Here is a 13,714-nt window from a genome sequence, read left to right on the forward strand (position 1 = left end):
AATAGAAGGATGTCACTAGATTGCTCTGAAGCAGTCTTTTCTCAGGCTGAGCAAGCCTAGTTCCTGAAACTATAGTGGCAGGGCAGGTGCACCAGTCCCTGGCCATATATTGTTGGCCCTCTGCTGATCTAGCTGTAGTTTATCTCTTTCTTGTACTGGTAATCCCAAAAGTGGGTGCACTGTTTTAGTTGGTCATAGGTTGTAAAAGTGTTTATATGAGGAAATAAAATTCTTTTTCTTTCCAAAACAAATCTTAATATGGCACAGATATTAAGCAGAAGCTGGGGGGAATTTGCAGTTATCTGTAGCTCAGTAGCTTTAATTGTCTTTCTGACATGAGCTGTTTCTTTGATTTATTGTTTTCTTTCATCTTCCCTAGGAGACCTGAGTTCATGGGCTTGTTATCGCTGTGGGACATGGTTCGATTGGTGAACATGCTAATTGTGTTCAGGTTCCTGCGGATCATTCCTAATATGAAGGTGTTTGCTTACTCTTCCACATTTCTGATATCTTTGTTAGTCAAATTATAAATCTTATTAAAGCCTCTTGTAATGTTGTGTACTAACTTGCGATTCTTTCCCACCTGAGTAGGCACAATACCTCACAAACTCTCTTTAGGTTGTTTTCTCCATTGAAAAGCCAGGGAAGTTCTGTTGATGTCATTGCAGTTGATGTTAGGATTCTAAAGTGGGTAGAGAAACATCCAGAAATACTTGCATAACTTACATAAGGCTTCAGTCTGAACTAGGTGACTGGATGTGAAGTCCTTGAAGAACTTCATACTCAGGAGGTGATGGGCTTGCTCTCACCGGATACTGCCAGACAGTTAGTCCAGTAAAGGGTTTTTTTGGAATTAATCCCTTTTTCACTTTCTAGTTTTGCGTATTTATACCAGTGTACCTATTTTTGAATCTGAAATCAGTTGAAGTTGTTTGTTATAATCCCATGCTTAGACTTGCTTGAACACTAAGTCCAAATTGCAATCAGGAGAAGGACTTGTATCTTAATAAATATCCACCTGGTGTAATTTCTGTGGAAAGTATAAAATAGACATGCTTCCTGTTCAATCCATATCAATCACCCTGAAGTTATAGGGGCACTTACATTGTTATTTTCCCTGTTCTGATCTTTATATATAGCCCTTTAGGTCGTGGGAGCCTAATTGTACCTGAAAGTTAGCATGATGGCTGCATATGAAAAAGAGTACGTCACTGTTCATTTTAAGTATCTCATGTAGATATCACTGTATAAAAGACTATTGTCATTTAGACATATTTCCCTTTCCTGATCAGTATTTGTTTATCCTTTTAGTAAAGATAATTTGATAAAGATTATGAACGGGGTGAATGTAATGCATATCAAATTCTGCTTTGTTTTAGTTCATGGCTTTGGTTGTTACTACATTGCTGGATCTGGTAAAAAACTTGAGAGCCTTTGCAGGAATCCTCGTGGTAAGTCATAAAGCAAGACTGATGAACACATACCACTTATTATACCGCTGTCTGTAAGACAGGAAATGACAAAGTAAACCAGGGTCTTTGGATGACAATTCCTATGAACCATAATATTTCACCATCATCAACTAATTCTGTAGAGCATGTCTTGCAACGACGTAACAAACTACTGTTTTGTTATGGCCAGCATGCAGTGACTGTGCCTCAATTACCAGTTTCCTCCAGGAGTGCCTTTAAAAGGTTATTGAAACTTGTCTAAAGTACTTGTCTGAGGCTGGAAATTCTGCTTTCAAAGAAAAACTCATATGTTTCTAAAGTGGCCTCTCTTTCCTTGCTTACGTTAAATTAAATAGCAAAGCAACTTTAAAATTGTTCTCAGTTGAGAAAGTCTTAAGATGGCTGGCGTGTTTGGACATGAGGTTTTGTGAAAGTCCCTGCCATCGTGTTCAAAGTGTGTTAAATGTGTACAACATACACTCTGTAAATGGATGATTCAAGGATGTATCACAGTGTGTGATGCTGATTACATAAAGTCTACATTTCCTAACTCTTGAGTTTCTGGATTTGCAGCTGTGTCTTCCTGACAGAGCAAATGAGTGGGTGTCTTTATTTCATGTTGTTTTTATTTTTTAAAATACCTTAATTTGAAATAATGGTTAAAAGAGCAAGGTTTTGCTGTGTATTAGGTGTTGTCCGAGAAGTTGTTCTAATATATCAAAACAAAAACTGACTTAGCATACAATTTATCCAGAATATCTGGTTTTTGTCTTTACTAATCTGCTTGTATTTGTAGGGGAGGGACCTTAGATTGTGGCCTGGAGAGGTTTATGTTGCAATTTGAAATAAAAATAAACATGCTGTAGGGAACTACTGAGAAAACTGAGAAATACTTTGGGAGTGCGCAAACCAGGACATTAGTTTTCACAGGTGAAAATAGGAGTCTCTGGGTTCTTCGGAGCCTAAATACCAGTCTTGCATACGATCAAGCTTGCATAGGACCGGCTTCAGTGTAATGGGAGACTTTTGGTGGTTGTTGGAAATAAATAAATTCCCATGTCTTTCCAAAGCAACTGTAGAAAACGCTGCCCTGCCTTATGGTTGCTCAATGTAATGAGCAGTCTAAAGGCTGCCTGTACTCCTGGTAACTTTGTGATTTCTTGATGAAGTGAGTACACCATGCTAAAGGAGCACACATTTGCTTGTCACCCCAGTCACAGGCTGCTAGGGTTGCTTGGTGGCTAGGCTGGGGAGGCAGTGATTGACGTTTGCTACTGCTGAATGTGACAGAGTCCGTATGTCAAAGCCCTGGGAGAGAGCACTCATCAGGTGAGCTCCCTTTGTGCTTTACAGTAGGACCCCAAAGCTGTGCTGCTACTGGCGTGGCTGTACCTGAACTATAGAATTCTGCTGGAGGCTCCTTGCAGTCCTGACAGACATAGCTAAGATGGCAGGAGCCTGCAGAAATAGGCTTCAGTTTTAGTTTAGACATGATGCTGTAGTGTTTCAGAATGGTGTCCCTACTCATTCATGTAAGATATAATGCTTGTGAAACGTCATCTGCGGATTGTCCTTTGTGCTGGGAGTGTCAACTGCAGTTTTGCACCAGTTGTGGGGCAACTCTGCAACAGCATTTGCCACTTGCTTTTACTTAAGGCTGAGTAGAAGCTGTCACTGAGCTTTCTACCATAGTCAAGTCCCACTCCATGACCTGCTGATGCAAAAGATCTTTCCGAATTTTAGCCTTGAACATATGTTGATAAAGTAATATAGCTTGTTAGCTAATATGTTAGGCAGTACATCTGTTGAGATGTAATACCTTTGTCATAGAATAAAATCGACTTTATTGCAAGGGCAGATGCCCCATCTTCTGGCAGGTTGTGGAATGGCAGCTTCAACTTACTCCAGTAGCATTTAAAATGCTGGGATTCACAGATCAGATCGGTCTCTTCCTTTCTTCCCAGACCTTCTTGGGGCTGTCTTCTAGCAAAATACAGAAAAGTGACTAATGACACTTCAATCTCATCAAACACTGATCTTGTCTCAGGCTGTCCTGGAACAAATGGTTCCTTACTCAGAGAAGTATAGATTATTTCTAGAACAAGCTTTTTAGGTCACTTTGCAAATTTTAGTAGTAGGTAACTGTGTAAGACTGCGAAAACCTTCTTTTTAAAAAGAGGTTTGTGTTTTCCTAACAAGTGCAGTTCTTGGACTGCAGTTCCAAAATCATTTAATTATGAAACCTTGGCTTTTAGATTAATAGATTAATATAACATTTTAGAAGAGTTGCTGATGTAATATTGGCTTTTTTTTGTCCTTATGTTAGGTTTTGTAAAAGGTGATTTTCAATGAATCTAACAAAAAGCTCCCCAAATACTTAGGTTATTCCTTGTACATTTAGGTACTGTTTTTCTTTCTTTCTTTCTTTTTTTTTTTTTTTCTGAAAGGTCATAAATTAAATTGATGTAATGCATTTTAACAATGGAAAGTTAAATAGAATATTAAAAAAGTAAGAGCAAGCAATTAAAAAAACAAAAAACAGACATTAAGAAGTATTTTAACTTCAATAGGTTTGGGCATTGTTCATGACCAGAATCTTTTACTTGTGGTACTAAGGTGAATTCCATGTTTAATTGCATTGTTTGCCTATTTAGTGACAGAAATATTCAAAACTAATACTTAAATACATTTCTTCCAGGTGGTTTTCTATGCATTTGCTATAACTGGCATAATGCTGTTTCAAGGTGCTGTGGTTCCTATGGGAAATACCAGGTAACATTCTAAACATCACTATTCAGATAGTACTCTGATTTTCAAAAGCATCTGCAACTCCATGCCTCTGAGCTGTTTCTGTGTCTTTTTTTTTTTTTTTTTTTCCTTCTTGCTCTTGAAGCTGGCCTTACTTAATTTTCAATCACACAGGCTTTTTTCATTTGCTACCCTTTCAGTCTTCTTCTTGGTGTGTTGAAATTGCCAGTGTGCTTATCTGTAGCTTGAAATTTTAACCTGCTGTAGCTTTAACGATTCCCCTTGTTTTCTGCGCATATGAGGTACTTAACTTTAATCACGGGAATCTTGTTTTTTGAGGTATAGTATGTAGAAAGCTGTGCTCATACCAGACCAATTCTCTTGTAGTGTTGTCAATACGACATATAATAATGGCACTCTGCAGTGTGGGACCTATGAACAGCTGGAATATTGGCCGAACAACTTTGATGACTTTGCTGTGAGTCTGATCATAGGTGGAATCCAAACCTCTTTCCCTCTGTGCCTGTCCCTTTCCCTCATTTTCTGAGGCTTTTTAACATGCGATGTAGCAACTCAATTTCTGTTTTACTTGTGTTATTTCAGGCAGCAGTGGTGACCCTCTGGGATGTGATGGTAGTGAACAACTGGCAAGTCTTTCTGGAAGCGTTCTCAAGATACTCAAGTCCGTAAGTAGCTGTAATAATGCCAATATGGAGCCATATAAATCTAGTTTATAAAGTAAATGAACAAGAATTATACACGTAGTACAATTCCTAGAAGCTAGACATGTAGCTAACCTTTCTTCTCTTTCTAAATACCATTTTAGAAGGTATTCGAAGCTGGTTTGGTAGCCGTCTTGCTCCAAAAAAGTGTGAATTGCTTAAGTGAATTTTAAGCAGGTTTGCAACATGCTTTAGGTAGGTGGGTGGCTCTCACTGTAGAGCCAGTCTCACAGAAGAGATGTAAGTGAATCACTGTAAGATATTCTGGGTTGCTTCTGCATTTTCCCTGGAGGTAAATAATGTTTAGTAGACTTAGAACCTAGAGCATATCTTTCATTTGCATCCCATTATGTTTTGGGAATGTTTGAATTAACTGGATGGGTTCTAAGTTAAGCTGTTTCACTGATGTTTGGCTGGTGAAATCTTAATGCAGTAAACCTGGGAAATTTGCTGTTTGACTTCTGTGGAGTCCTGATTTCATGATTTCCATGTCTTGAATCTAGCAGTTTGAATCAAACAGAAGGAAGTGGTTCTTCACCCAGCATGTAGTTAAGGTGTGGAATTCTTCAACAGGCTGTTGTCTGTGATAAATGTTTAATGTGGTCTGGTGAAGACTGGACAAGTTGTGAAAGAAATCCTTTGGGATCTGCAATGAACGGAAGCTACCACTAGCTCAAGAAATCTCTGAACTGCAAATGGTTAGAGATTGGGAGAGCTCTGAGGGGGTAGACTTTTAGATATCTCGTCATGTTCTTGATCTTTTTTCATGTTCTTCCACTTTTGACCACTCAAAGGACACTAGCCTAGATGGATCTTCTTCTTCTACTTTACTTATTGTCTGTTAATCTGATCTGCAGGTGGGCCAAGATCTATTTTGTGGCCTGGTGGTTGATCTCATCTGTCATCTGGGTTAATCTCTTCGTAGCTTTACTTCTAGAGGTAAGAAAGCATGTTTATTTGGTATTGGATCCTGATAGCAGGTTCTGCTCTGTATGGGAAATAGGAAGAACCCAGGAAACTTTCTGGGAAATGCAGGTTGGTTTTGTGTGTTTGCTTAATCTTTTTCCCTATCTCCTTCTCTCAGATGTTGAGGAAACATTTTCTTTTTCCCTGAAAATTGTTTTTTTTTGTTTTTTTGTTTTTTTAACTTTGTGACAAATCTAGTCGCATTTCACTGGGCATATACATTTTTTTGTGTCAGCTAACTCACCGTAAAGATGTGTTATATTTAAAAATATTTTAGAAATGCTTCTCTTGTACTTTAATATTGTTAGCATTTTAGCATTTAACTTCAGCTTTAGTTACCCAAGCTGCAAGTATTTTTTGCATTTGTTTTGTCAGCAAATGAAGCTATTTAAGCTTTACATTTCTGTTTTATTTGGTGGTCCTTTGTCTCTTTCCACCTCCCAGTTTGGATTATTACCCAGTTCCACACTGGAAGAGTGGAACTGATTATTTTGAAGAGGTTGTTGTTTACAGCTTCTTTTAAAATGCCATGGAAATGTAGGTACCTAGCTAATGCCATGATGAACGTGTAGTTTCACTGGTCTCTTGTGTCTCTGTGCTTCTCTTGAAAGTTTAATTGTCTTTTGAGCTTTTTGATGGTGAAGGCAACAAGGGAACATTAATTGTAACGATCTAATCCATGTTAATCATATAAGCCTTGCATAAGTAATGGCAGAAAATGAACATCTTTAGAGGACTTCACCCCATCTTAAAACCAATGAAAATTTCTCTTCTGGAGATGTGGTGGAGTTGTTGTTGCTTTTTGATTGCACAGATAACTAAAATGTGCTGCTTTATGTGGAATGGTAACTAGATCAATTTAGGTGAGATGAGTCTCATGCTAAGCTTCAGTCCTACCCCTGGGCATGTTAGGAAAGACTTTCAGTTCTGACAGGAGGCCAGTCCCATAAAGTTTTCTGTATGCTTGCTTCTGAAGGGCTCTGGACAGAGTTTGTTGTAAGAGCAAAGACAGAGCATACTGGAGCCAGAGGGGATATCACTAGGATGTCACTATTTTTCTCTTTTATTTTTTCTTCCCTAAGCTGTCTGCCTGCACCTAGGTATTGATTCATACAATTAAAAGTAGATTGGGGAGGATGAAAAAAACAGAAGCTGAGTTTTGTGAGTCCTGGACTAAGAATATGTTTATATTGTTTTTTTTTTTTGTTTTTTTTTTGTTTTTTTAAAGTGGAAAAACTTCAAAGCAGGTGAACTCTTTTGGGTAGTTCACACAGTTATCCTGCGGAGGCAGTCCTTGCTAGGCATAGAAAGCAACAGGGTTATTTTTTAGTTCTGCTGTTCTTTCAGTGTGATGAGGAAGTTATTCCAAAAAAAAAAAAAAAGTTATTCCATTCCTGAACAACAGATTTGAATAGTGACCCACAGCCAATAAATATGCTGATGTGCTGATGACTAAAATTACTGCCAATAAATAAAACCTGCCACTGTTTAAAGCAGTCCCCCCTCCCCACCTCCCAATGTCTTGATCTGACATAACCTCTTTACTGATGTCAGTAGAAATAGCCTTTAATTTTTCTTTCTGTCTCTTTTATGTTCCAGAACTTTATCCACAAGTGGGACCGTCGCTGTCATCGGGAGTCTCTCTCAGATATTGAATATCAGAGGACAGTTGAACTAATGTTCAGGTGAGTTAAACTAGGCTTAATAATCTACTTAATGTTTTTTTTTTTGTTGTTCATCTCTTAGTGTGCTGGTTGCAAGAGGGTAAAATGCTTGTCTCTTATTTCCTCTGTCAGAAGCAAACTGCTTCATCTGTTACCTCAGAGAAACTCAGATTATGCTTTGGTTAGGCTTCCTTTAAGCTGCCTTGTTATACTTAATCTTTATATGCTTCCTGCCAATAGCATCATGGGTGAAGAGGTGTTGGAAGTGTGTGTGTGGAGGGGGCTGTGCTGAGAGGTAGAAGAAAAGGGAAGATGAGGAAAGTGATGCAAATTCTTGGCTTATGAAATTGTGGGTGGTGAGTTGATACTTGATGATCAAGCACACGTAGAACTTCTGGTGCACTTTGGATATTCAATAGTAGCATTGGGAACATGTTCTCATTGGGGAGATCTTTCAGGAAAACAAATTTACTGACCTTCAGTTGTATTGTACTGTGTGCAGGAAATTGTTTCCCTGCTCCTTATGGGAAAACAGCTGCTGGTTTCCATGACACATCTGCAAAGGATGGATCACTTGCAAGTAGATGCATCTTTAGGGAGCATCAACTTTATTGTAATTTTAATTCCTCGTTTCAAGAATGAAATGAGCACATGCTGCATCTCTGTGTGCATTGCAAAAACAAATGCTGAGAACTTCCCTTTGCTGTCCCTAACAACTCATGCTTTTTCTTTGTAGAGATGTTTTGGAAGAACCTACAGAGGAAGAGCTGATGGAAAAACTGCACCAGCATCCACACCTGCACTTATGTAGGTGACTGATGGGAAGGACTGATTTATTTAGACCTCTGTTTTCTTGAGGTTGTTAGCTGGAAGAAACTGGATAGATTTTCTGTGAGGTGCTGTTAGGAGAGGCTTGCAGGACAGTATGTAAGGTTTTGCTTGGTAATTCTTTGAAGAAAGAAATTTTTTTATTGTTAGTTAGTATCTTTTTTTTTTTCTTTTTTTTTAAGATATTTGAATCTTTGCTATTTTGACTTGGTTTTAAGTTGCAATTTTAGAGGAATATTGCAGCTATTATTTTTATAAACTGTTAGTACCAGAAAATTTTATTTTCTTTTTTAAGATGGCTAAGTGTTAAAATGACAGTGCACTTTAAAACATGAACTTTTTAACCACTAAGCCTGCTACTTTGAAAAGCACAAGAAAATAGAGCTGCCTTTTATGGTAGAGGATTGTGGTGAGTGCCCTGCAATTCAGGAATGGATTAGGCAGGGCCAGAACAAAATCCATCACCTTTCCATAGAGAAACACTATTTTTCTGAAATGTGACACAAACCTATCTCTCTAAATTTACAGGAGTTATTCACTTTAGAACACAAATTAACTTTATATAATCACAGGGAGTGTTTACTTCAAACCTCTTTCTTTGTTTTTGATCTAGGGCTCATGCTGGTTGCACCGTGCTGGTAACATTGGGCATTTGTGGTTTTCAGTGTGATAAAACCCAGCTCTCCTTTAGAGGAGATATCCTCTCATGTTGCTTTTTAGTGAACTCTTCCTTTATCTTCCTTCCAAGCCCTGTTCCTCACTGTATTGTATTCCGTGAAAAAGGTGAGGGGAATGAACTTTGGCCAGAAGGTAGCATCACAATCACTGCAAGTCTCCCACTTAAAGGGAGGGGGGAAAAAAAGGCTGAATGGGATAATCAAAGCTTTTAGCAGTTCAGCTTTTGAGTCTAGGGAATTGAAAGTGCTCAGCCAGTGTTCCAATATCATGTTCTTTTGTGGCTTTGTGGCCACGTGCAGTATACCTGAGTGGTACTTTTTATGTGAATAACTTTGTCAACAAATCTAAATTTGAGAAATAACAGTAAGTTATGTCTGCATGCTTTTCATTAGCCCTTAGTATTCCTCTAAAAAAGGTGTTTGTTTGAATCTTTGTCATGTAACTAGGAAATCACTATGAAGAATATAATCAATTCCAACTAAAATTACTATATGTGAAAATGAAACTACCCTTTGGGGTGCTGAATTTTCACTGAGACACTTGTCACTGAAATAGACATTGCTGTGATTCTCCGCACTGACACAGGCGTGGGGAAGGTAAATGATAATATAGCTCTTTATAAATTTATGAATTACCAGGTCTTTTTTAGGTAACAAAACATTTTAGGAAAGTGCCAAGCTCCATCTTATTTACTTTTTCCCTCTCTTGCTTTCCCTCTCTTGTTTTGTTACTAGTCTTTTCTTAGTTTCGTCTCCCTAATGCAGGAAACAATCTGGGATAATGGTGCAGTTGAGCTCAAAAGCGTATTTCTGTATTGTTGTCTCATTGTTTAGAAGATATGTGGTGGTTCTTGTCTGTGTCTTTATCTGCTATTAATTTTCCTTGTGCTTTGGAACAAAATACGTCTTCTAGTTTGCATATGTGTAGCACAAATCTGAACTGAGCGCTGAGACACTCAGCCATCTTTCTACACTTCTGTCATCTTGCATCTGAAGCCATGCTCTTGTTTTGTGTTCACTTTCTTTCCTCTGATCTGTAATCCACTCATTAACTCAGCTGCACAGGTTTCAGTGGCATTACCGTATTTATTTTCTGCCACGAGCTTAGAACACACATCATAGCAAGTAGATAAAAGTATCAGAACACTTCTTTTTTTTTTTCTTTAAGGATAGTTTCCACATGTTTTACGATTAAATGAAGCTAAAAGACCAATTTATTGGCACTGTTAATGGAGTTCAAATACTCTGCTTACTTTTTCACTCTTTTTTTGTTTTCCACTTTTCTAAGTACTTTGAGAAGCCACTTTACCTCATCAAAAAAGTAAGTAGGTGGCCAGTTCCTGACTGCCCACAAGCTTTTTTCTTTTTTCTATTTCTTAAGCTTTTTCTTTGACCATTACATTTTACATTCCACTACAGTCTACCAAAGCAACATGACTTGGTGTGGGTTTATCAAAAACATCGTAACTGTCTCCACTATGCAGTTTTCACATCTGGACAAAAGGGAGTAGTCTTAGTCTTGTTCTTGTTTCACTTGTGTGTAATAGATGGGAAGTGTAACTAGAAGTTAATATAAAATCGTGGTATGTAAAGGCAGTTGTACTGGAAGATGTAACTAACTGCAAGTCTTGCACAAAAAATGTATAAATAATGAAAATGAATGTATGTAACTGGGTAAAATTTGAGGTTTGTATTATTAAAAAACAAGTTTCTTCTTAAAAATATGAAGACAATTGAGGTGTTACAGTGATTCCTGTGTTGTGTTTTTTCGTTTTTTTTTTTTTTTTTTTTTCTTTTTTTCCCTCACCTTTCTGCTACCAATTTACCTTGTGTTCAGTACCTATTATCATTTTTAGTTGAAGGTTGGGCTCGTGAAAGAGGTTACATGCAGGTAGGACACAACTGCTTGATTTCAAAATGCAGAACCTAAAATATGCTGCTCGGTTATCTCCACCTCTAGAGGCATGTGGTGTCATCTTTAGGTACCTGAGATGCTTAGTTTTAAAGACGAAACTTCTTTGGAACTGAGTGAGGATGTTGGGGAGTTTGGTTTCCGTATGTATTTCAGTCTTTGCATCTGCAAACTGGATTTATTCTTTTGAATCAGGTTCTGTTTTTTTAAGAACAAAAAAAAAAATCTATTCTTGGTCAAACTAAAGGCTTTCTTAAGTTTGCTAATGTCTCTGGCAATGGCTTAGGTGGAACATATGAGAGCCAAAGCAAATAGAAGGTGATCTTGCCTTATTAAATTGTGCTCAGATTTTGCTAGCTTCTGAAGGAGGGCTTTAATAACCAGACTGTTGGCTAATTTGAGATTCCTTAGATGTAATTTTTCTTCCTCATCTGCTATTACTTAAAGATTTTAGGAGTGAAGAGAGAGAGGAGAGAAAATTCAAGTGTTCTAAATTCTTTCAGTAGAAACACAAAAACAACCTCACAAGGACACTTAACTGTGATGAAATTTTAAAAACTCATCTCTATCAGACCTGTAAATAGGGCAGCCGGAGTGATTTTAGTAACTGTGTAGAAGTTGCAGACAAAGGAAAAGACACCCTCCTATGTTTCAAGGGATTTTGTGAGCAGAGTATGTGATGTCTGCTTTCTTAGCCTCTTTGTTGCATTATTCTTGTACATCTCTTATCAAATTTTAGGGAATGTTGCTTTTTCATCTCTCTAACATTTTTTTAACCTGCAGAAAAGTATAGGGACGTAGCAAGCTATCAGGAAACGGATGGGGAGTATTGATTAATTATGTATGAAATGTAAGGTAAAGGTATCTCGTAGCTTGTTAGGTAGTTTCTTTTCACCTGTCAATATGCCATGGGCAGTAGCAACTGTGCGTAGTGTTACCGTGACTTCTGCTATTGCTTAACATTCCTTTAGTCAGATGAAGTCATTTAAGTTTTCCATGTGTCTTGACTTTTTATTAAAATAAAAATAGGCATCTGCTTTTTTTTATGCAGGTGTTGATTTTTCTTTCCCTAGATTTCTGTCTAAATAAAAGCCCTTCCAACTGAGGGGAGTTTTACACAGGTCAAGTAGTTTTGACTTAATTTGCAGTCTTTTAAATGCTTGGAGGCATTTATTATGTGAACTTTGGGTAGAAATTAGTTGGGGGGGGGGGGTAAAACTTGGTTTCTATTTCAACTTTAAACACTGTACAAGATACAGTTCAAAATGGCCTTGATAACCTAGAGGAGATTACCAAAAACTATTGCTATAAAATTTAATAAAGATAGGCTATTACGTTTTAGATGTACAAAACGTAGAAGTAAAAAAAGGGGACCAAGTGGTAAGAGGACAAATCTTGATGGTTTCAGATATGTTACAGACTAAACAGCATCTGAAAGAGGTCAAAAGGAAATTACTTTGGTATTCCAGTTTGAACTGCCATTCCAGTTTTGGGCCCCACACTTTAAAATGAACAGGATGGGGGAGCCATTTGCTACAGGACAGTAACAGAGGTTATGAGAGATTTGGAAGCTGTGTGTTGGGAGGAATTTTGAAGGAAATGACTTGCTCAGGAAAATGAGATAGGTAGATTGTTTTTAAACAGCATTTAAGTATATAAATGTTTTGAGAGGGACGATCGTTTATGTCGTGTAATCTCTGTGTGCTGACTCTAGGACAAGTCATAATTCAGACTTCATCAGAAAGAGTTGCTAGATAAGAGGAGAAGCTTCCTAACTCTGAGCACTGAAATTTCCCCTTCACTGGAGGGCCTTGTAGGAAAGGGTTTGTCACCTGCTACAGCTTTGTCTGGATGTTTGTGAACCTGCCCCAGCTTGGTGATGCTTCAGCTGGTCCCTGAGATCCTGTCCCGCCTACCTCTCAGTGATTTCACTGGAAGGAATTCCCATGGCTGTAACAAACCCTGCTTTTGTTGCTTAGAGCATGTGCTGTTGGTTCTAGCTAATGGCTTACAAATGTTTACAGTATACAAGTTTTTTACAAGTAGGGAGAGCAAAAAATAAGCACCTTCAGCCTCCTGTAGCCAAGCAGTAAGATAAAATTTAGTTGTATGTGCTATGTCACTAATGTTCAACTGTACTTCCCTCAGTCACCCATCATCTCCCCATAACAGTGCAGTTTTCCCCATTTTTTTTCCCTTTAATCTTGTTTCTACATCTCTCACCTCTTTGGACGAGAGAAAGAATGTGCCGCCCTTCTATAACAGTTCATGCATTTGCTTATTGGCAAGCCAAGCAGATGAGATGACTGTTTGTCTTTCCTGTGGTTGGAACACTTAATGTAGGCACTCTCCTCTACTTGCTACCAGTTGTCACAAAATGCATGAGACTTTTTTTGTTGTTGTTGTTTTTTAACACATTAGGTCTTTTGTCAAATATGGTTTGGTGAATGAGTTAAAAAATTATCAGGGGACTCATGTTCTATGTGATTCTTACAATGAAGCAGCTAGCAAATCTTAACAAAAAGTAAAGCTGGATTGTTGGGAATTATGTTAATTAAAAATGGCACGATGTTTCACTGGATCCAGGGTGACTTGGGATCAGAATACTGTCATTGAGAACTGAGCACTTGTGCTCTTTTTCTCCCCGGCAGAGGCTTTCTGAGACTGAAGTGTGCTCAGCATTAGTAGTCTGTAGAATGTGGGAAAATTTCTCAGAACTGTGAACTGGGCTTTCCTGTATTCATCC

The 13,714-nt window shown here is 38.0% G+C and overlaps 1 protein-coding gene across 1 annotated transcript in view; it reads left to right on the top strand.

The window, feature by feature from the left end:
- TPCN2 (two pore segment channel 2) overlaps nucleotides 1-9,284 on the top strand; it is a 28,431-nt gene extending 19,147 nt beyond the window's left edge. The window contains exons 18-25 of the mRNA XM_082760608.1: nucleotides 380-479; nucleotides 1,380-1,451; nucleotides 4,150-4,223; nucleotides 4,587-4,677; nucleotides 4,803-4,885; nucleotides 5,779-5,860; nucleotides 7,487-7,572; nucleotides 8,288-9,284. Of these exons, the coding sequence (XP_082616734.1) occupies nucleotides 380-479; nucleotides 1,380-1,451; nucleotides 4,150-4,223; nucleotides 4,587-4,677; nucleotides 4,803-4,885; nucleotides 5,779-5,860; nucleotides 7,487-7,572; nucleotides 8,288-8,366 (667 nt within the window). The 3' untranslated portion in view covers nucleotides 8,367-9,284. The remainder of the gene's footprint in view (nucleotides 1-379; nucleotides 480-1,379; nucleotides 1,452-4,149; nucleotides 4,224-4,586; nucleotides 4,678-4,802; nucleotides 4,886-5,778; nucleotides 5,861-7,486; nucleotides 7,573-8,287) is intronic.
- The last annotated feature ends 4,430 nt before the right edge of the window (nucleotides 9,285-13,714 follow it).

The sequence above is a fragment of the Aythya marila genome, assembly GCF_965140915.1.
Source record: "Aythya marila genome assembly, chromosome: 5".
Taxonomy (NCBI): Eukaryota; Metazoa; Chordata; class Aves; order Anseriformes; family Anatidae; genus Aythya; species Aythya marila.